The sequence below is a fragment of the Corapipo altera genome, unplaced genomic scaffold (assembly GCF_003945725.1).
Source record: "Corapipo altera isolate COAL_440 unplaced genomic scaffold, ASM394572v1 0, whole genome shotgun sequence".
Lineage (NCBI taxonomy): Eukaryota > Metazoa > Chordata > Aves > Passeriformes > Pipridae > Corapipo > Corapipo altera.
This window is the reverse complement of record NW_020884872.1, coordinates 270,881-292,258: the sequence shown is the minus strand read 5'-3', so window position 1 is coordinate 292,258 and position 21,378 is coordinate 270,881. Positions and strand designations below refer to the sequence as shown.

Sequence of the window (21,378 nt, the reverse complement as noted above, 5' to 3'; positions counted from 1 at the left end):
CCGTGGAGTTGGGATCTGTGTCTGTAGGAGTAAATAATGAGGTCAGTGTGTGAGGCAAGAGGAGGCTTTTAATGAGCAGTTCCCTGCAGCACTGGGTTCATGGGCCACAGCCAGCAACTTTCCTGCCTGGAGTGCCTGGCTGGGAGGATCCCTGGCTCATCAAGGAGCCTCCTGGGAGCCCTTTGCAGTCCCTGCCTGTCTCAGTGCCCTGGGCTCTGCCCCAGGCTCTGCTCCTGGGCTGGCAGAACAGTTGGGAATGTGTCAATCCCACAGTCCCAGGCTGGTTTGGCTTGGAAGGGACCTCAGGGATCATCCAGTTCCACCCCCTGCCATGGGCAGGGACACCTTCCACCAGCTCAGGTTGCTCCAAGCCCCATCCCTGTTGGATTTGCTGCCCACAGGGAATGAAGGGTAAAGGTTGGCCTGGAATGTTGGGGACTTACCAGGAGGATTCATCCCAAAGCATTTCCCTTCAGGAAAACAGCCAGAACATTTACTCAGTATTTCAGAAGATCTAAATAATTAGAGATTCATTTAAAGGACCAAAGTAGGTACAAAAAAAAAAATCTAAAAATTTAAAATACTTTTAAAAACAAGGTGAAAATCTGGGGAGTGTTTATCACAAGAGGGCCTGACTTTGCTCTCTAGTTGTTGCAGGCCAGTATTTCCTTGAGTCTCACTCACAGCCTGAACAGCTGCTTGTGATAATTGTTTTCCTCTTGCCAGCTTTTGATGTGGTGGCAGTGCAGACACCTTGGTATTTTCCTGGTAGCACCACTCTTGGGCCAGTTATTCTGGGATTTTAGTCTGTCTTGGTCAGTCCCAAATATTACAGCAATGATCTTCACAGGAGAAACAGTGTCCTAGACACTAAAAAAAATTCCCACATCTTAAAATTAGATTTAATAGAATACAAAAACATTTACTCCATTTTATGCAATTTAATCATTTGTGTCTGTCTCTTACTGGTTTTTAATATTTCCTGAATTCTCAACCCGGTTCCTGTGATAGATTTTTGGGATTAACTGTATCTTTTTGTTTAGCTGAGTCGATTTTAAATGAGTTTCAGTTGTTTGGTTGTATTGTCCTTTTTAATCAAGAGTGTGTTGCACCCTTAGAATTTAAACTTCAGTCTGGATCCCGTCAATTAAGAGAGAGAAAGTTGGGCTGGACCTAAAATAGGGATGCAGCTGGTTCCTGCCACTGCCAGCATGGGAATAGCAGCTGCTTAACTGGAGTGAGATGTGTTTGGTGGGAGTTAAAGGTCATTAAAATCTCTGGCTCCAGAAATAAAAGGTCCTGCTGAAAATAGGAGGTGGTGCCTCATGTCCCCAGTGAGTTGTGGGGACACAGGGGACACAAACACCTCTTTGTACATAAACCCCACCTGGAAGCTTCCTGACATTCCTTTCTAGAGTCCTAAAATCCACCTTAGAACTTGGGTCTTTTTTAACTAAATATAAAATATATTGTTTAGTGGAAAGTCCATTTAGGTGAAAAGGGCTGGTTTTGTGGTGGGATCCTCCCAGGTGGGAAGGAGAGGCCACCCTTCAGCTGCAGCTGTAAAACTCTGCAGGTATCGAGGTCATTGATTTATTTCTGCCTCTTTTACCTTGTTGCTGGAGTTTTCTGTCCTTGGTTTTGTCCTATGATTTCACTGGATGATCCTGATGCCACTTTGGAATATTCAAGTCCTGCTTCTGGCAGAGTGTCTGTGGTGCAACACACCCCCCCATGCTTTGTTTCTTTGGTGCAGTAATCCCTGTCCCCAGGCCAGGTTCCAAACCTGAGACAGACTCAGCCTTGAGCTGCTGAGCCTGCCTGACAGGAGTCCTGGGAGATCAGTTCATGGGAACAGAGTCACTGGGCAGGTGGGAGGGCAGGATGGCATTCCAGGTGGGGGATCCCTTAGGGATGGGAACAAGGGAACCCTGTTGGGAAACAGATGTTTGGGATTCACCAATCAATTCCATGACCTCTTTTCCCGTTTTTCCAGAGGCCTGACTTACAAGAACAGTGGGGTGGACATTGCAGCAGGGAACACTCTGGTTCAGAAGATCAAGCCCTTGGCTGCAGCCACGTCCAGGTCAGGTAAGACATGGACCTTCTGCCCCTGTGCCATGGAATGAGGGTTACCACTGGATCTGGATCTAAACCTCCTGTTGGTGTGTTCTGGGTGTTTCCAGGTGACACAACAAATATCAGTGGGAAGCAAATGCCTGTGATTTCCTCCAGGCAGACAGGTTTTCATCCCCAAATGACTCTAAACTACATCTCCTGAATGCCAGGGGTGTTAGAGAGGGACAGGACAAGCAAAAGCCCCACCATCTCCTGCTGGGTTTGATTACATGGGTTGTTATTTCTTGCAAAGTGAACTGTTTAATTTTGGGGGGATGAATGTGTAGAAAGGTTACAATTCCTGAGACAGATGTGGAAGACACATCTTTTGCTTGGTTAAAACAGCATCAATTTGGGCTTTTTTTGCTCTGGCAAGTCCTTGTAATTCTTTGGATAGATTTAAATTATAAAAAATGCATTAAAAAGCCCTTTTACTTCAGATTAGCTGAGAACCTTCTGATAAAGTCAGATACACACAGAGAGAAAACCAGAGATACACACACCAGTACAACCAGTAACAGTCTGTTGCCACAATTCCTCCTCTATTTTTCAGAAAAACACTCAGTGCAAGGGTGAATTATGTCACAGTCACAGTAATTGGTGACTGTTGCATCACCAAGTCTGGGATTTTTAGGTTTAAGTTAATGATGAATTAGAGACAAAGCCAACCCAGGCAGATTAGGAGCTCCTGTGCCTCTGGGAAGAGGCTCTAAATGCCAGGGAAAAGTTTCCTGGTGAGAAAGCAAAGTTGTGTTGACAAGTATGGGAGAGAACTTGTGTTGGAGATCCTGGAGAAGCCCCTGGAAGTAAAACTGGGCTCTTCCCTGCTGTTTCCTGACAGGCTGCAATGCAGAACTCGGGGGCTTTGCTGGGCTCTTTGACTTGAAAGCAGCTGGTTACAGAGATCCCATCTTGGTGTCTGGAACTGATGGGGTTGGCACAAAACTCAAGGTAAGGTGGAAATCCACGTAAAGGAAGGAAAAATAGCACAGAAGGGAAAATGCTTTAATGGAAAATATGGGTTGTCTGGTAAAAATACCTATTTATCTTTCTGAAAAAAGGGATGAAAACTGAAATTGCCATTTTTCGGACAAAAGAATTGAACACACATCTGGCTTCTGGCCTGTAAATAGCCAGAAGTTGATATGATGCCTAAAATAAGTGGGTTTTAAATATTAATTATGAAATCAGGAGCTCTGTTTCATGAAGGCAGAACCTCCACCCTCCAAAAAATCACTCACGGGGGAAAAACATTTAATCCCACGGTCATGTTGTGTTCAGGCCATTCCAGGAAACCCCTTCCAGCTCAGCCCCCTGCTAAGTGTCTGTTGGACTTGCCAGTGGAGACAGGAATAATTCCTGAGGAGAGCTGGGAGAGCCCCCAGGGATGGTGACAGAGGGAGCTGCTCCTCCAGCAGCCCCAGGAGGGCGGGTGGGATCCACGGCTGGAGGGATCCGGGGCCGTTGGTGCTTTCAGCCCAGCCCCCCGCTGGTGTCTGAGGTTCCCAGCCCACCCCAGAGGGTCTGGGTGTGTTTTGCAGATTGCTCAGGAGTGTCACAAGCACGACACCATCGGGCAGGACCTGGTGGCCATGTGTGTCAACGACATCCTGGCCCAGGGAGCAGAGCCCCTCTTCTTCCTCGACTACTTCGCCTGCGGCAAACTGGACGTGGACGTGGCCCAGGGGGTCATTGCAGGGGTTGCTGATGCCTGCAAGAAGGCTGGCTGTGCTCTGCTGGGTAGGAACAGCCTCCTCTGGAGGGTGTGGAAAAGCTTAAGCAGCATCTTTATAGCTGATCTTAATGGGGTTGTTTTCCTGCTCTCTTGAAGAATCTTAGAGGGGTAGAAAGAAAGAATCCCAGAAGGTTTGGGTTGGGAGGGACCTTAAAAACCATCCAGTGCCACCCCCTGCCATGGGCAGGGACACCTTCCACCAGCCCAGGTTACTCCAAGCCCCATCCAACCTGGCCTTGGACACTTCCAGGGATCCAGGGGCAGCCACAGCTTCTCTGGGCAACCTGGGCCAGGGCCTCCCCACCCTCCCAGCCAGGAATTCCTTCCCCATATCCCATCCCACCCTGCCCTCTGGCACTGGGAAGCCATTCCCTGTGTCCTGTCCCTCCATCCCTTGTCCCCAGTCCCTCTCCAGCTCTCCTGGAGCCCCTTTAGGCCCTGCAAGGGACCCTCTCAGGTCCTTCTGGAGCCTTCTCTTCTCCAGGTGAACCCTCCCAGCTCCCCCAGCCTTTCCTCCCAGCAGAGCTGCTCCATTCCTCTGATCAGCTTCCAACCAAGATGATTTCCCCAAGATGAACATATTCCAAAGTGTTAAGACTCAAACTTAGAAGTTTTCCTTTTCAGCCCTAGAATACAAGTACATAAAGTATTTTACTGCCAAATTCTGTGTGTGCTCTGCTGTCCAATGATCTGGTTAGCCACCAACACAAGACAGTATTTCCCTTCTGGAATCATTAAAAATACACCCTTACCACTGCTCAACTCAAGGAAAGCATTTCTAGGTCAGCAAACCCCACATTCTTTTGTATAATTCTTGTGAAAGGACTTCAAAACAGGGTTCAGTTTTAAACCCAGAGAATTCTGTTTCCTCACGAAGTTTTTTGCTTTTCCTTCTTTTTTTTTGTGAAATCAGACATGTAGAATGACCATGATGTTTCAAAAAAGACCTTTGAGGCAAAAAAATGACAGTTCAAATGCCTTTAGGTAACTCTGTCTTTTTTTCCAATTCCTTAGGAAAGCTGGGAACAAAGTCCTTTCTCAGAGGGAACGTGTCGTTTTGGGGCTGTTCACCAGCTTTGAACAGGAGGCTCTTTATGCCCTGGTTTATTTTTTTGCTGCATGAACTCTTGGTCAGCCTTATGTTTGTTTTAAGGTGTTCTCTCCATTTATCAGACACAACCAGACCATTCATGGGGCAGCACAGGCCCTGCTGTGTGAGATCCCGGGATGGAGTTGCTGCACTGGCAAGGTTGGATTTCCAGCTGGAGACTTTCAAACTCCAAAGGTGTTTTTGCAGCAGCTGAATACTCAGCTCAACAACCCTGAGCTCATCCCAGCCGGGGGCTGAGGGCTCCTCTCCTGCCTGGATGTGCACAAACTTCATTAAATATGCATTTCAGTGTTGGGCAGGGCGTGGAGCAACCTCTCTGGTGGAAGGTGGGACAAGCTGAACCCCAGACCAGTCTGGGATTCGGGATTCTCTAATTAAAAAAACTAGTCTGTCAACAGCCCCCTGAGCTTAAAACCTGGGAAAACTGCAATCCTGTGGCTTTCCAACACCCACCTGTGTGTTCTGTGGCTCCCCAGGAGGAGAGACAGCCGAGATGCCGGGCATGTACCCGCCCGGGGAGTACGACCTGGCCGGGTTCGCCGTGGGGGCCGTGGAGAGGGGGCAGATGCTGCCCCAGCTGGACAGGATCTCGGATGGGGACGTGCTCATCGGGGTGGCATCCTCTGGGGTCCACAGCAACGGCTACAGCCTCGTCAGGAAGATCGTGGAAAAGTCCTCCCTGGACTTCTCCTCTCCCGTTGGCGCCTCTGGGGAGCAGACTTTAGGTACTCCCTGGATCCTGAGCTTCCCAACACTTCACACAACTGTTTGGGCTGGGCCTTTGCTTTTGCAACTTTTCAAAGGCACCAGAAAAAACATGTTCCATCTTTAAGGTGTTTTCATCTTCTTTTTGTGTGCAGGAAATAAATGAAGGGAGGGGGATAAACAGCTACTTGTGAGCTGAGAAAGGCAGAACAATGGGCTTCTCTCTGTAGCACAGTGGGCACTAATTTCCCCCATTTTGTGGTGATTAGCCTTTTTATCTGTGCTGTAACCGGTCTTTTTTTCCTCCTCTTCCAGGAGAGCTCTTGTTGACCCCAACCAAACTCTACAGCAAGACCCTGCTGCCCGTGCTGCGCTCGGGCCACGTGAAGGCCTTTGCCCACATCACTGGGGGGGGACTGCTGGAAAACATTCCCAGAGTGCTCCCAGACTCCTTCGGTGTCGTTTTAGGTGAGGTGACAAGAAAGCTGTGGGCAGGTCCTGCTGTTGCTGTGGGTTATGTGGGAGCCTGTGCACGTGTAGGGGCTGGACATACCTGTCTGGACATGGCTCAGTCTGTCCTTGGACCTGAACCAGGGCCAGGCAGATCACTGCAGTGTAAAGGCTGCTCCCCATTGACGTCCCTTCCCCTGGTGGTGCTTGGGATTGGATTTTTTAGGATACTTGCAAAAAGCAAACAACCCCAAAAGCAATCCCAAGCTACCATTTGCAATGACCCACGAAGTCATTGCTAATTAAATGATACTCATGAGGTGTTCAGCTGGCATTCAAGGGGGGTTCTGAGCTCAGGTACATCTGCTGCTATTCAGCATAATTCACCCTCACCACCATCTGCTCAGGTGTGCTGGAAAGAGGCTTTCCCTGCTGGAGAAGCTGGGGTGTGGAAAGGGAAATGACTCACTGTAGGTTGTGAGAGTTCTGGGGGTTGGAGAGTAAAATAAAGGAGCTGAGATTGAGGTTTGAACTCCAGAACTGCAGGTAAATCATTCTGCCACTTGTCCCCAGTGACACTAATATAGATCTGTGTATATAGATATATAATGTATATGTTTATGTGTATTCACACCTTTGCTCTGGAAGAGCTGGGGGGGTTCACCTGGAGAAGAGAAGGCTCCAGGCCCTTCCAGGGCCTAAAGGGGCTCCAGGAGAGTTGGAGAGGGACTGGGGACAAGGGATGAAGGGACAGGACACAGGGAATGGCTTCCACTGCCAGAAGGCAGGGATAGATGGAATATTGGGAAGGAATTCCTGGCTGGGAGGGTGGGGAGGCCCTGGCCCAGGTTGCCCAGAGAAGCTGTGGCTGCCCCTGGATCCCTGGAAGTGTCCAAGGCCAGGTTGGAGCAACCTGGGCTAGTGGAAGATGTCCCTGCCCATGGCAGAGGGTGGCACTGGATGGGCTTTAAGGTCCTTCCCACCCAAACCATTCCATGATTCTGTAGAAATGAGATAGAACCATTTTCAAGAGAACACGACAAGAAACAAACTTCCTGTCCTTGGAGTTCCTTCCCAGTGCCTCGTGCAGTAGCATTTTTGTGCTGCTGGAAATCACCCTCACCCGGGTGGAACCGAGGGCAGGGGGAGACTCTTGTCACAGATTCTACCTCTTCATACCCCAGTAATTTTCCTGTTTGTCCACTGGTAGTGATTTCCACTCTTGGTTTGTATTTCCAAATCTCTCCAGATGCTCTTACCTGGAAGATCCCTGAAATCTTCAGCTGGCTCCACAAGGAAGGGAACCTGTCTGAGGAGGAGATGGCCCGGACGTTCAACTGCGGGGTCGGGGCCGTGCTGGTGGTGCAGAAGGAGATGGCTCAGCAGGTCCTGCAGGATGTCCAGAGACACGAGGCAGCCTGGCTCATTGGGAAGGTTGTCCCCCTGCAAAAAGGTTGTTAAACTTTTTTTTCCTTGGGAAAATAAAAAAAAATAGCAGAGCTGAATTCCCCCTCTGGGAGGGGAGACTTCCTGGGGATCAGCTGCAAATTACTTTTTTTCTTGGGCTATTAAATGACATTTCATTCCATTCATCTCTTTCACAGGTACTTTCCTCCTCTTTCTGTTTCTCCCTGTATTTACACGTTGTTTTGTTGGTTTTGGGTGTTTCCTTGTCCTTGCTCAGGCTCTGACAGCGTTAAAGTCCACAATCTGCAGCAAGCCTTGCAGGCCAACAGGTCCCTGTCTGTGCAGAGCCACCTCCAGGGCAGGATGCAGGCAGGCAAGGTGAAGGTGGCTGTCCTGATCTCTGGAACAGGTGAGGATCACACTCTTTACCCCCGTGTGAACCAGACTGGTGAGCAGGAATTCAGCTGGGGTTCCGAGCCCATGGAGCTCTCCCTGGGCACTCTGAGAGGCTTCTAACAGGCAGGAGAGGTTTTGCCCTTGGATTAGTTTCGGTCACAAACAGGAGGATTTTTAACCTCTGCTGCAAACCATGAACTGCATCTGTGCTCAGTTCATCCCCAGACCCAAACGCCCCTGGGGTGCCCTGTGGAACAGCACCATCATTTCACAGATACAACTGGATTTCTTCCTGCCATATGTGTTTCCAGTATTCCCACTTACTCAGACCAACATTCCAGTGCTATCAATTCCCCTTTCCAAGTGCAGTTGCCAGGAAAGGCCCTGGAGCCTTCAGCTGTCCCAGTCCAGATCAGTGAGATCAATTAAAGCAGGATTAATGTTACATCAGAGCTCTTTGCTTTGGTCTCCCCCACGTTGCTGCTTATTTAAAGCCTCTCCCAGCTGCTCACTGGGTTTGTTCTCTGGGAGAGACTTGACATCCATGAATCCTTTCCCCCCAGGCACAAACCTGGAAGCTCTGATCAACAGCACCAAGAAGAGCACCAGTTTTGCCCAGATCGTCCTGGTGGTGTCCAACAAGCCCGGGGTGGAGGGGCTGAGGAAAGCTGAGAGAGCTGGGATCCCTACAAGGGTGAGCATTTCCCTCTTGGAAAAGCAGCCCCCACTAACTCTGACTCCAGCAGGAAGGTGCTGTGAGTTTTCTGGGATAAGAGGACAGGGAGCCTTGGCTTTTCTCCCTTGGTCTGTCAGGAATTTGTGCCCTTGGGCAAACTAACAGGGGAAACAAAGTGCCTCCTTTTCTCCTGCTCTGCCAGCAATCCTGGTGCTTTGGGGAGCACTTTTATGTTAAACCAGCACAAAACCTTCACAGCCACAGCTTTAACTTTGCCATTTATTTAACTTTAGTGCATTGACACTAAAGGAACATTCTGTTTTACCTGAGCTGAGCTTTAAAATGATGTGGTGGTTCAGCTGAATGGAATAGAGAGGTCACACTCAGTGGGACCTTCCACTGACTTCAGGCTCCCCAGGATTCATTCCCTTGGTGTCCATGGATCCAGGGCTGTCTTGTCTCTCCAATTACAGATCTGAAATGATCCTGTTCTGACTTAGAAGTGTTTTCCAGTCCTTTTTCACTGGGAAATTGGGGGCCAAAGCTTTGCTGTTAACTTTAATAATTTACTAATAGCTTTAACTTTGCTCTTAACTTTGGGATCTGGCCCTTGTTTGGGAGGACACAAGAATCACAAGTGAGAGATGTTCGTGGTGTGCAGGGGAGGAGCAAACATGGAATCACAGAGTCACAGACTGCTTTGGGTTGGAAGGGAATTTAAAGCTCATCCAGTTCAACCCTCAGGTTTTTCTGAGGAAAAAAGTTGGAGTGTGGGGGAGCTGATGGTCACCTGAGCAGTTCTGGTGACTCTGGTGAGGATTCACAGGTATTTTTATTTAAGAGACTGGATGCTTTCAGTTAGTTGGTACTGCCTTCTTCCTGCCTAAATTAGGGGATATATCCTGGATGGAAACCACAGAACTCAGGCTGGGGGAGCTGGGGGTGTTCACCTGGAGAAGAGAAGGCTCCAGGGAGACCTGAGAGCCCCTTCCAGGGCCTAAAGGGGCTCCAGGAGAGCTGGAGAGGGACTGGGGACAAGGGATGGAGGGACAGGACACAGGGAATGGCTTCCCACTGCCAGAGGGCAGGGAGAGATGGGATATGGGGAAGGAATTCCTGGCTGGGAGGGTGAGGAGGCCCTGGCCCAGGTTGCCCAGAGAAGCTGTGGCTGCCCCTGGATCCCTGGAAGTGTCCAAGGCCAGGTTGGACAGGGCTTGGAGCAACCTGGGCTGGTGGGAGGTGTCCCTGCCCATGGCAGGGGTGGCACTGGATGAGCTTTGAGTCCCTCCCAACCCAAACCCAGCTGTAGAGTCCCTGCCAGGACTCTGTGATTCCCTGGTTCTGCACTGGGGGCTGCTTTAGGAGTTTGGCATTGGCCTTTCTCTCAAGGTTTTGTGGTACCATTTTTGCTTAGAACCCCCAGAGGCCTTGGGTGGGCTGAGCTCTGCGGAGCACCGGGGCCGCTGCCCTGGGCCTGCCCACACCCAGCTCCTCTTCCTTCCGAGGGTCCCTCCCGTGGCTGGGAGCAAAGAGGGAATGTTTGTGAACCCAGGAGCTGTTCCTGCTGCTGGAGCTGCCCCTGCCCACGGGCCTGTGTGTGGTTGCAGGTGATCGAGCACACGGCCTTCCCCAGCCGCGCCGACTTCGACTGCGCCGTCGACGAAGCGCTGCGGGAGTTCTCTGTGGAGCTCGTCTGCCTGGCGGGGTTCATGAGGATCCTCTCGGGGCCCTTCGTCAAGAAGTGGGAAGGTGAGCACAGCTGGGTGCTGGGGGCATTTAAACAGCAGCACTTTGTCATCAGGGAAAACACGGTGCAAAAAAGGTGGAGAAAGGAGCGGGTTAGTTCTGGGTGTGCGGGAAACAAGGAGATCTCCGGGTCCCCTTCCAACCCAAACCCTGCTGTGATCCCATGAAACAAGACTCTTCCATCCTGTAAGGAAAAGGCAGAGTTTCCCCCTTTCCCCTCTCTCATTTGTGCAGGGGTTTAAGGAGGCCAAGGGCGAGGACGGGTCTTGTAGTCCTTGATTTATTAGAAAATATTTAAAAGAAGGCTGTGAAGACTTTAGAGCTCTGCAAACATGAGGTGCAGGGCAGGTGTTGGCTGGGAGAGGTGATCCTCCAGCCCCTGGGAATTCCCTCCTGACAGAGGAGCTGCTTTGGATCTGTGTAAACCCACCAAATTGGGCAGCACTGCAGTTTGGGATAGCAGAACCTGGCCAGACACCTCAGGAGCTGCCTGAGGCTGTGAGTGGTGGCAGATCAACTCTTGTTTAGGCAGAATGTTCACAGTGTCTCCACTCTGCTCCTCTTCTACAGTTTTTCCAGGTCTTTGAGAGGCTGGAACAGCTCCAGGGGCTGCCCTCCCACCCCTGGTTGTCCCCTTCCTCTCCTCTCTCCCTGTTCCCTCCAGGGAGCCCTGAACACACAGAGCTGCTGCTCTTTGCTCTGCTTTGGGCTCAGGGTTGTTCAAGCAGCTCCTGCTCAGAGCAGCCCCAGCCTGGGCACCTGGACCTGGCAGCTTTTATTGCTCACATGGTGACTTTTGTGTTCCCCTGGGTGTGTCTGGGACACTTCACACCTGAACTACTTTTCAAACCTCTCTTTGAAAGCAGTGGAGCAAAGCAGGTGCTCCTGAGGCCGTTCCTGGGGTTTGGGAGCTGTTGGGGGAACAGGTTTTGTGTGTCCATTCAGAGCCCAGGAGGTGTCAATGCCCATGGGCAGCTGGGATTAGGAGAGAGAACCCCTCACTCAGCAGATGTGTCTGTGTGGGGGATGGAAAAGAACTTTCTCTAGTGCAGAATCTCGTGCAAATAAAGGGTTTAGTCCCTTCTGATTTAGGGACAGAGCTCTGATGGTCGCCCTGCACAGGCAGGGTTTGCTGTACATGGAAAACTGAGAGCAAAAGGAAAGACCTTCTCAGTACAGGGGGGTTAAACTCGTTTTTTGAATGCCCAGCACTGAATGGAGCTCTGATAAAAGCTGCTCCTTTTTTCTTTCTCTCTCAGTCACAAGGACAGGGAGCGTGAAGGGAGTTGTGAAACTCTCTCTTAACAGCTTGACAGTGTTAATGATGAATGTTCTCAGGCAGGACAGAGTAAAACAAACCCAAACAAACCCAAGCAGATGGGAACATTCCCTTGGAGCAGCTTCTGATGGGAAACTGAGGCAGAAGTGCAGAGTGGGGTTTTCAGCCACTGCCCCTGATGGTTTTTGGCTCAAGCAGCAGGTAACCCAGTTTGGTTATCAATTTTAAGCAGATGGTGCTGCTTCAAAAGGGGTTTTGTCTGGGCTTCACTCTGGGCCAGAACAGGCAGGAGGAGCTGTCACAGACACAGCAGGAGCAGAACAGGGGAAGGCTACCAGAAGGAAAGGTTTCCTCCCAGTGGTGAGGGCACAGGCTGCCCCTCTCCCTCCCACAATCCCAGAGTCATTAGGGCTGGAGAAGACCTCCAAGATCACCAAGTCCAACCTTTGACCAACCTTTACCTCACAGCTAGAGAGGGACTCTGGTTCTCCCCCCTCTCAGGGCAGGGGGAGGTGGGGGCTCCCGGGGTCATCACCACCTAGTTGGTCCTTAGAGGTCCCATTATCCATTTTGGGATCCCCGTGGAAAGCAGTGGCAGACTTTGGGAAGGGCAGAGAGAAGGGCTCCTGTATGGAGGAGCTGTTGGGGTTTTTTTAAGCCAAAACAGGTGTGGAGAAAAAGTCCAGACTGAAGAACTGTTGCCTTGTCCTGGGGGGTCTCTTGTGTGGTTTGGAACTGCCCCAGGCTGGGAGAAAGATGTTGGAGCTGGGGGGAAATCGGGCTCTGCTGCCAGGGAACAAGGGACAGGAGGAGAGGGAACGGCCTCCAGCTGTGCCAGGGGAGGGTCAGGTTGGACAGGAGGAGGAATTTGCTGCTGGAAAGGGTGGTGAGGCCTTGGCAGGGGCTGCCCAGGGAGGTTTGGAGTGCCCAGCCCTGGAGGTGTCCCAGGAAGGCCTGGCCGTGGCACTCAGTGCTCTGGGCTGGGGACAAGGTGGGGATGGGGCACAGGGGGGATCCATGGGCTGGGAGGGCTTTTCCAGCCCCAGTGACCCTGGGATCAAAGGAGAACAAGATGCTGAGGGAAGGGACAGCTCCATCGATAAATCCATCATTATTAATCCCTGGAGAAACGTCCTTCAGCCACTGGTATTTGGGAACCAGCGAGACCCCGGAACACTTTGGGTGTTGGATCCAGTGCCGCCAAAACCGGTGAAAAACCCTATTCACGAGTGATTCGATGCCTCTGTTGGTTGTGGGGCCTTGCACACCCTGGTCAGTGCTGAGGACCAGTAACCTCCCTTGTCCTTTTGCAGGGAAGATCCTGAACATCCACCCGTCCCTGCTGCCGTCCTTCAGGGGGGCCCACGCTCACCGGCTGGTGCTGCAGGCGGGCGTGCGCGTCACGGGCTGCACCGTGCACTTCGTGGCTGTGAGTCCCTCCCTTCCCCCTGTGCCCCAGCACCCAGCAGCCTCCCAGCCCCCACCCCAGAGCCTGCTTGGAACACCCCAGACCCTCCAGTCTGACCCCCTTCCCTCCTTTGTGCACTCAGAACATCCTGTCCCTGCATCACAGGGATTTTAGAGATCAGGGCAGTGCTTCAGTTTGCTGCCCCTGCAGAGGGGACTGGACATGAAGAGTCTGGCCAGGAGTTCAAGCTTTCCCTAAGGGAACTTCTTCCCTGAGCATCCCACTGCTCCCTTCCACCCTTTGGAGTGGGGGGACTAATTCATGTAAGGCCTTGGCTAAGCCAAAATCTTTATTGGACACGGCCCCAGCTGCTTGGAGTTTATCCTACAACCTGCCTTGGTTGTTGCTTTCAAAAAAAAGGAAAAACTACAACAAACAAAACCCTCAAACAAACAAACCCCACAAACAAAAACCAAAACACCACAAAAGAAAACCCCCAAAAATAAAACCCCCCAAAAACCCCACTGGAAATGTCACGAGAAGCTGGGATTTTTATTTTATTTTTTTTAAGGAGTGATCTCATGTTTGTGGGAACAGGAAAACTTGACACTTTCTGTTGGTCAGAACTTCATCAAATGTTTTTATCAGGCCAGGGAGACTTTGTTCCACCCTGTTCAGCTCAGGGGAACTCGGCTCCCCTCCTCCTGCTCCCCCTTCCACTGCTGCTGGGATCTCTCCTCAGGATTTTTCCTTTCTCTTGGATAAAGAGGCAGAAATTATTTTTCCAGCTAGAAGGGAAAACTGCATCCCTTCCTCTGGGCCATGCCCTGGGGTTTCTGTGTGTGGCAGTGCCCCGAGGAACAATCTCTGACCCGCAGGGATCTTCCCCAGGGAAGGGCTGGATCCTGTCCTGGCTCTGTGCCAGGGCCTGGCTCATTCCCCCCTCTGGATTGAAATGCCACCGTCCTGCCCAGTCCAGCCCCTCGTGTCCCTGGTTAACAGAGCTTCTGGTGTGTTCTGGAGCACAGTGGTTGCTCCCTGGAGTTCTGCTCCCTCCTGCTTTCCCTTGAACCCTTCCCGGGCCAAAATCGGCTCCAGCCCTTTCCCCGCCCTCCTGCCATCAGCCCCCTCCCCGTGTCCCAGCACAGTGACACAGTGACACGGTGACACGGTGACACAGTGACACGGTGACACGGCTCCCTGAGGCAGCTGGGCGTGGCCGTGTCCCCCAGCCGGGCCCTTCCCTCCCAACGCCGTGGCTGCTGTTCCCGCAGGAGGAGGTGGATGCCGGAGCCATCATCTTCCAGGAGGCGGTGCCGGTGAAGGTGGGCGACACGGAGCAGACGCTGGCGGAGCGGGTGAAGGAGGCGGAGCACAGGGCCTTCCCCGCCGCCCTGCAGCTCGTGGCCAGCGGTGCTGTGAGAGTGGGGGAGGCCGGGAAGATCTGCTGGAAGTAGGAGCAGCAGCACGTCCATGGATGTCCTTGGAGGGGACAGCTGGGGGGCCCTGGCTGACCCACAGCACGGACAGTGTTCCCTTCACTCACCTCATGGTCTCACAGGGGTAAAGATTCAAATAAAATCCAGAGAAAGCCACAAACGGGAATGCTGAGGCTGTTCCAGGAGGTGCAGCAATGGCTCTGGTGCTTCCTAATTTTAATCACTTCCTTGCCAACATTTCGGGGGTGGGTCGCTTTCCTAACAAAGCAAACCCACCCCGCTGGTTCCAGAGGGAGCTGAGCACCCCTGGGACTGAATGGGGACAGCAGAGCTGCTCTAGCAGAGCCACAGGCTGGGACAGGGCTCCTCCTGGGCTCTGCTGGGAAGTGTCTGGGGGAAAAGCACAATGGAAGAGAAAGGCAGAAACTTTCACTCGTAAAAACCTGGGGCAAACCAAGAAAAACCAGCCTCCCCAGACACCAGCTGATGGATTTTTACAATCCAGTTTCTGGGTTGATGGTGGTAGATCTTGTCTGGCCCAGTTCTTTGATATATCCTGGAATTCCAAGCACTGAACCTGCTGTCAGTCAGATGCCAATGGGATTCAGTGCGTGCTGCCCATTTTCCCTCAGCATTCCCACCTGAAAGCCCAGGAATTCCCCTCAGAGATTCGTTCAGCACCAGAGCAGTCGGGTTTCTGGGCTTTTAAAATGAGCAGAAAGACCTGACACAAAACTTGTCCTTGGCTTTGAGACATTCCTCAGGAATTCTGGAGTGCCTTTATCCTTGGAGCAGTGTTTCCACCTGGAGTGGCACTGATGGACACCCAGGGACTGTGAACATGGGAAAACAATCCAGGTCTTTGTGCAGCTCAACACCTGTGGTTTTCTTTTAATATTTTAGTACAGCTGTGGAACCATTTTAATGTACTCACTCAAGGAATCAGGCTTCCCTCCCACAAAGGAGAGGGAGCTGAGGATGTGCTTTAGAGCTCCCCCTTAATACAGAGAAAGCTGATTTTATTCTGGGCTCTCATGTCCTGATGGTCCTTCCATGTTGGCATAATCTCCTTTGGATTTGAAATAAAGTCTAATAAGGTAAAAAAAAAAAAATTCTAAAAATATTTCCTTGGAATTCCTTTACCAGGATGCTGGAGGAGTTTGGGAAAGGGGATGTTCTTGGAAGCAGGGCAGGGGAGGTCACACAGCCTCAGTGCTGCTCCAGGCAGGGGAGTCAGGAGAAACAGAGGCTTGGAGGGGTGAAATCCCTGCCTGTGCAGTGAATAAATATCATGTTAAATAAGCATCACATTATTGATCAGAGCAGCTGGGTCACTGCCAGAAAGGCAGGACACACAGAGGCTCCAAATCCAGCACCCCTCTGCATCACCCCCCAATCCAACACCCCCAAATCCAGCACCCCACCCCCACCCCCCCCAATCCAACACCCCCAAATCCAGCACCCCTCTGCATCACCCTCAAATCCAACACCCCCAAATCCAACACCCCCAATCCAACACGCCCAAATCCAGCACCCCCAAATCCATCACCCCCAATCCAACACCCCCAACTCCACCACACTGATCCAGACTCAGGTATTTTGCCACCTAAGGCTGATGGCAAATGGAATTTCATGGAATCCCAGAATGGTTTGGGTTGGGAGGGACCTTAAAGCCCACCCAGTGCCACCCCCTGCCATGGGCAGGGACACCTTCCACCAGCCCAGGTTGCTCCAAGCCCCATCCAACCTGGCCTGGGACACTTCCAGGGATCCAGGGGCAGCCACAGCTTCTCTGGCCAACCTGGGCCAGGGCCTCCCCACCCTCCCAGCCAGGAATTCCTTCCCAGTATCCCATCTAATCCTGCCCTCTGGCACTGGGAAGCCATTCCCCTTGTCTTGTCACCCCATCCCTTGTCCAAAGCCCCTCTGACCTCTCTGTATTTCTACAAATGCCTAAAAAGGAATTTCCCAGTGAGTTGGATCCCTGTTCAGTTTCCCCTCTGGAAAAAGAACAACCTGGTAAGTGAACCCTCACCAGATCCAACCCCAGAGGGGAGGGAGGAACACAGAGAAATCCGAGCTGTTCCAACCATGGGATCAGCTGGAGACCCGGCAGAGCACAACCAGCACCCTCTTCTCTTTTAACACTGTTATGGGTTATAAGTTTGAGAGAGGAATTTTTTCCCTTCCCCTGCTTTCCCTGTAAGAGAAAACAGAGGTTGAGGGGGGAAGAGAATTGATTAGTCTCACAAAAGAGCTGGCATTAGCCTTACAAAAGAACTGGCTGACTCGTTTTATGGGCGATTTAGCTGCGTTGAGTGGGCCGGAGGCCCGGGGCCAGGTGGGCTGGTTTTGGAGTCGGAGGCAAGGGGGAGGTGGGGTGCTTGCCTCCCGGGGTGCAGAGAGAGCAGGAAGGTTTTTCTGTCTCTGCTGGACCCATCCAGAGCCCAGTGGAGGAGTCTCCGAGAAGGGATCTCACTGCCCAGCCCAGCTGGATTTCTCGTCCTGCTGGCTTCAACCTGCCTGGATGCCCTGCTTCCCGGGAGCTGCTGTGCCTCAACGGGGAGCTTGTTTTGCCCGCGGGAGAGGAGGGGGAGTTTCTTTGCTGAGACGCCATCGTCTGAGACTGCAGTGAGACCCTGCTACCTGGGACAGCGGTGAGTGTACTGCCCGCCTTCCTTTTCGTTCCTACGGAGGCGAGGACCCCCCATCCCCTCCTCGGCTTCCCCGCGCGGCCCGGGACCGCTCCCTCCAGCCCCTCTCCCCGCGGGGTGACTGTGGCCCTGCAGGCCACAATTGGGACTGTGCTAAGGGACAGGAGGGTATTCATTTAGACTTCTTGTTGTTATTGTTGTTTCTTGCTACTGTTTTTTTGCCAATATATATATATATCTTTTGAATAAAGGGTTGTTATTTCTTCTGTTTTTTTTTTTTTCCACATTTTTTTTTCCTCGAGTAAAGCCCCTTAATTTGACATTACAATTGCAGAGAGAGAGGAGTTTGGTCTATCTCATAACTCATCCTCTTTAGCAAACAGTCCAGTTTCATTCAAACTGTGACAAACACTTTATTTGCTGCTTTGGAACAGCCATGCAATCCCAATGAAGTACAGCAGAAAGCTACTCCACAGTTACAACAGACCAAACACAAACCAAGCAGTGCTTTGATCACAGAAGTTATCTATACCAAACATTCCATAACCTGGCCTGGGTGCAGTTCTTCCTATTTCTCCCAGATCCTGAAAAACGCACCTTCCTTGCTCCAGTCGTTGCAGTGCAAGGGACAGATCCAGATTTCTGTCCAGGAATGGCAGTTTACAGGAGGGAACTGAATTCCTCCCCTCCCTGAGTATCAAACCCCACGTGCCACAGTAAAGCCACCACACAGAATTGAAAAAGGGAAAAATCCAGCCTTTGGAACTGGAGCTGATGCTGCTCCCACACAGCCCAACACAGCCAAGAGCACAGACACAGCAGGGCCCTTCCAGGACACACCACAGAACAGGAATAGATTTTTCCCACTGCATCAAATGGCTCTTGTTGATCCCTCCTCTGGAAAATTCATCTCTGGCCACTTCATTTCTGGTTTGGCTTTTCTGGCTTTCTTCCTGATTTGTTACTTGCATGAAGGTCACAATTCTGGCAGACACACCGAGAATCATGGAATGGTTTGGGTGCCAGGGCCTCCCCCCCTCCCAGCCAGGAATTCCTTCCCAACATCCCATCTCTCCCTGCCTTCTGGCAGTGGGAAGCCATTCCCTGTGTTCTGTCCCTCCAGTCCTTGTCCCCAGTCCCTCTCCAGCTCTCCTGGAGCCCCTCTAGGCCCTGGAAGGGGCTCTCAGCTCTCCCTGGAGCCTTCTCTTCTCCAGGTGAACCCCCCCAGCTCTCCCAGCCTGTCCCAAATCAGAGAGGCTCCAGCTTCAGTGCTCTGGCCACTGCTCAGCTCAGTGGCCTCCTCTGGACTCTCTCCAGCAGCTCCACATCTTCCTCCTCCTGCTCTGAGAGCAGCACAGTCCCTGTCTGGGGTTGTTTTGGGAAGCTCCCAGGGCTCTGCCGTGTGCTGCAGCCACAAAAACGGATCCCTTGGAAGAATGACTTTCCCTCGGGAGCAGCAGAGCAGTTCCACAGCTGGAGCCATCCCTGGGACTCGTTACGTCCTTCACAGACCAAAGAACAGAACCAAGAAATTCCAAATCTGAAAGCACAGCTTGGCTTCCAGAGCCGGTTTTCCAAGAGGAGTGTAAGGAAAGGTGTGAGCTGAGGGAAAAGGCTGGGAGTGGAAACCTGAGCCATGGACACATCAGAGAGCAGCCCAGGGAGGAGGAGGGGGAGGGAAGGTGAGCACGAAGGAGCCCCTTTCCCCGCCTACTCCTCACCGTGTTCCCGAGGCTCCGGAGCCACGAGGGAGGACGTGCAGTCTCCCTTCTCCCCGTGCAGTCCCAGACTTTGGCTCTCCTGCTTCCAGGAGGTTCTTCCATCGGCTCCCAGGCTCACGGCCCCGCTGGCCACGAGCTGCAGGGCCACGGGGAAGGCGCGGCACTCGGCCTCCTTCACCCGCTCCGCCAGCGCCTGCTCCGTGTCCTCCGCCCGCACAGGGATGGGCTCCCGGTGGATCACGGCCCTGGGGCCGGAGTCCTCCTGGAATGGGACGGGGGGGGTTCAGAGGGGGTGCTGAGGTGGTTCAGGGAGGTTCTGGGTGAAGCTGACAGGGCAGAGAGCTCGGTGGGCACGCGGGTGGTCGTGGGCAGGAGGCTCCGAGCGCCCCTGGAGAGGGACCCACCTGCCCAAGGGACACCTCTGTGACCCCAGGGGGACATCAGGGAGGGACATCAGGGAGGAATGTGGGATGGCAGGCTGGAGAGGTGCCACCTGCCCAAGGGACACCTCTGTGACCCCAGGGGGACAGCAGGGATGGCAGGCTCTGGGCCAGTGTTGAGAGTGGGAGAAACTGCAAAACTCACCCCAAAATACAAAGGAAGAAAAGGGGACTTTAAGAAACCCCAAATACAACATAACCCCCCGCCTTTTCCTGGTAACAACCCCAAGGTTCCCACACGTCCCTGTTCCCTCTGCCTGCCTCTGCCTTCGGAAAGGAAAGAAAAAAGCCAGTTCCTTTTCCTGAAGACACTCACCAGGACAAAATGCACAGTGCAGCCTGTGACCTTGAATCCACTTTGGGGGGGCTCCTGAGGGGCATTTTCATCCTTGATGAGTGGAAAAAGTGAAGGAGAAGCATTCAAAATTTTCCCTGGACATTAGAGAGGAATAAAAAAAAAAAAAAAGAGAGAGAGAAAAAATGATAATTTAAACTGAATTTCCTTAAAAAATATAAGTGAGATGAGATCAGTGGTTCCAAACAGCACTGAGCACCTCTGGCCTGGTCTGAGGGAATTCTGCTCTTCCAGGAGAAATCAGTCTCTCTCCCATTTTTTCTGACAGGAAACTGCAGGCAGTGAGTTCAGCAGGACCCCCCAGCAGAGCTCCTTGGCAAAGGGCAGGACCAAAGCCCTTCCCAGGGGAGGCAGCAGAGCCACTCGGTGCCCTGCCTCTGCCCCCTGTCACCCCTGATGCAGCACAAGGGGTTCCTGTGCCAATCCACAGCCAGAATCCCACTGGCAGAAGGACTGGAAGCACAGGGCAGCCCCCCTGCTGGAATGTCCTCAGTGCCAGCGAGGCTGAGGGATTAACCAAAGGACAGGACTCCAGCAGAGGAGTCCTGGTGAGACCCACCATCCCTGTATAGCTTCCCTTCTACACTTACAATTTCCTACCTTTCCATTTTCGGAGAAAAGGGCTGGACAAAACCCTCATAAATCCTGACAGACAGACCAGCTCCACAGCAAACTCCTCCAGCACTCGGTCGATTGTGCTGTCGAATTCCGAGCGACTCCCGTACAGCTTGTGGTCAATCACCTGGAACATTCCAACAGCAAAACCATGTCATGGGATTGAGGGCAACAACCTGGGCAGCAAAGAGGAACAAACTGGATTCATTCCAGGACACGTCAGATTTAAAAGGAGGTTGGAGTGAGGTGGGGGTCAGACTCGTTCATGTCCCAAGGGAAAGGAGGAGAGGAAATGGCCTAAAATTGCCCCAGGGCAGCATCAGGTTGGAGATTAGAAACACTTTTTCCCTGCAGGAGTGGTCAGGCCTTGGAATAAGTGTCCCAGGGAGGTGGTGGAGTCCCTGTGTCTGGGAGTGTCCCAGAGGTGTCTGGATGTGGCCCCTGAGGACATGGATTGGAGGTGACTGTGGTGGTGCTGGGGTGGGACTGGGTGATCCTGGAGGGCTCTTCCAGCCTTGATGATTGTGGGATTATTCAGCACAACATGAGACACAGGTTTTCATCCTGGAGAAGGCTCCGGGGAGACCTCAGAGCCCCTTCCAGTGTCTGAAGAGACTTGGAGAGGGACTTGGATGGACTTTGAACAAGGGCCTGGAAGGACAGGACAAGGAGGAATGGTTTCCCACTGCCAGGGTTAGATGGGATATGGGGAAGGAATTCCTGGCTGGGAGGGTGGGGAGGCCCTGGCCCAGGTTGGCCAGAGAAGCTGTGGCTGCCCCTGGATCCCTGGAAGTGTCCAAGGCCAGGTTGGATGGGGCTGGAGCAACCTGGGCTGGTGGAAGGTGTCCTTGCCCATGGCAGGGGTGGCACTGGATGGTTCCAGTCTGGGATTTTATGATTCTGAGAAGGGATAAGCCCAGGGGAAACATGTTCAATGTGTCTTGCAGAACCTGAAGTCTCACTGATTTCAGCCAAAGCTTGAAGCTCATGGGCTGCAATCTCAGACCCAAACCAGCAGTTTAAATCCCTTCCTAACTCTGGCTGTTTCCCTCCCTGACGAGCTGGGAAGGATTCCCAGCCCCCTGTGAGGACTCCCAGCCCCCCGTGAGGACTCCCAGCCCCC

At 52.4% G+C, this 21,378-nt stretch overlaps 2 protein-coding genes across 8 annotated transcripts in view; one reads left to right on the top strand and one right to left on the bottom strand.

Annotated features, from left to right (window-relative positions):
* Positions 1 to 15,567, top strand: part of GART (phosphoribosylglycinamide formyltransferase, phosphoribosylglycinamide synthetase, phosphoribosylaminoimidazole synthetase) — a 29,907-nt gene extending 14,340 nt beyond the window's left edge. Inside the window, exons 12-22 of the mRNA XM_027634332.1 lie at positions 1,997 to 2,091; positions 2,960 to 3,069; positions 3,660 to 3,858; positions 5,441 to 5,689; positions 5,985 to 6,137; positions 7,369 to 7,572; positions 7,804 to 7,935; positions 8,486 to 8,616; positions 10,206 to 10,347; positions 12,937 to 13,052; positions 14,306 to 15,567. Coding sequence (XP_027490133.1) covers positions 1,997 to 2,091; positions 2,960 to 3,069; positions 3,660 to 3,858; positions 5,441 to 5,689; positions 5,985 to 6,137; positions 7,369 to 7,572; positions 7,804 to 7,935; positions 8,486 to 8,616; positions 10,206 to 10,347; positions 12,937 to 13,052; positions 14,306 to 14,488 — 1,714 coding nt within the window. The 3' untranslated portion in view covers positions 14,489 to 15,567. The remainder of the gene's footprint in view (positions 1 to 1,996; positions 2,092 to 2,959; positions 3,070 to 3,659; positions 3,859 to 5,440; positions 5,690 to 5,984; positions 6,138 to 7,368; positions 7,573 to 7,803; positions 7,936 to 8,485; positions 8,617 to 10,205; positions 10,348 to 12,936; positions 13,053 to 14,305) is intronic.
* A 2,857-nt stretch (positions 15,568 to 18,424) lies between these two features.
* The window catches only part of LOC113943028 (trifunctional purine biosynthetic protein adenosine-3-like), a 43,010-nt gene continuing 40,056 nt past the window's right edge, over positions 18,425 to 21,378 (bottom strand). For 5 of the 7 annotated variants that reach the window (XM_027634305.1, XM_027634287.1, XM_027634314.1 and 2 more), the window contains 3 exons: positions 20,241 to 20,382; positions 19,602 to 19,717; positions 18,425 to 19,107 (listed from right to left, as the gene is read on the bottom strand). In XM_027634305.1, the coding sequence (XP_027490106.1) occupies positions 18,835 to 19,107; positions 19,602 to 19,717; positions 20,241 to 20,382 (531 nt within the window). In that variant the 3' untranslated portion in view covers positions 18,425 to 18,834. Of the gene's footprint in view, positions 19,108 to 19,601; positions 19,718 to 20,240; positions 20,383 to 21,378 lie in introns of those variants that run through there. The other 2 variants (XM_027634319.1, XM_027634321.1) reach the window with 2 other exon arrangements.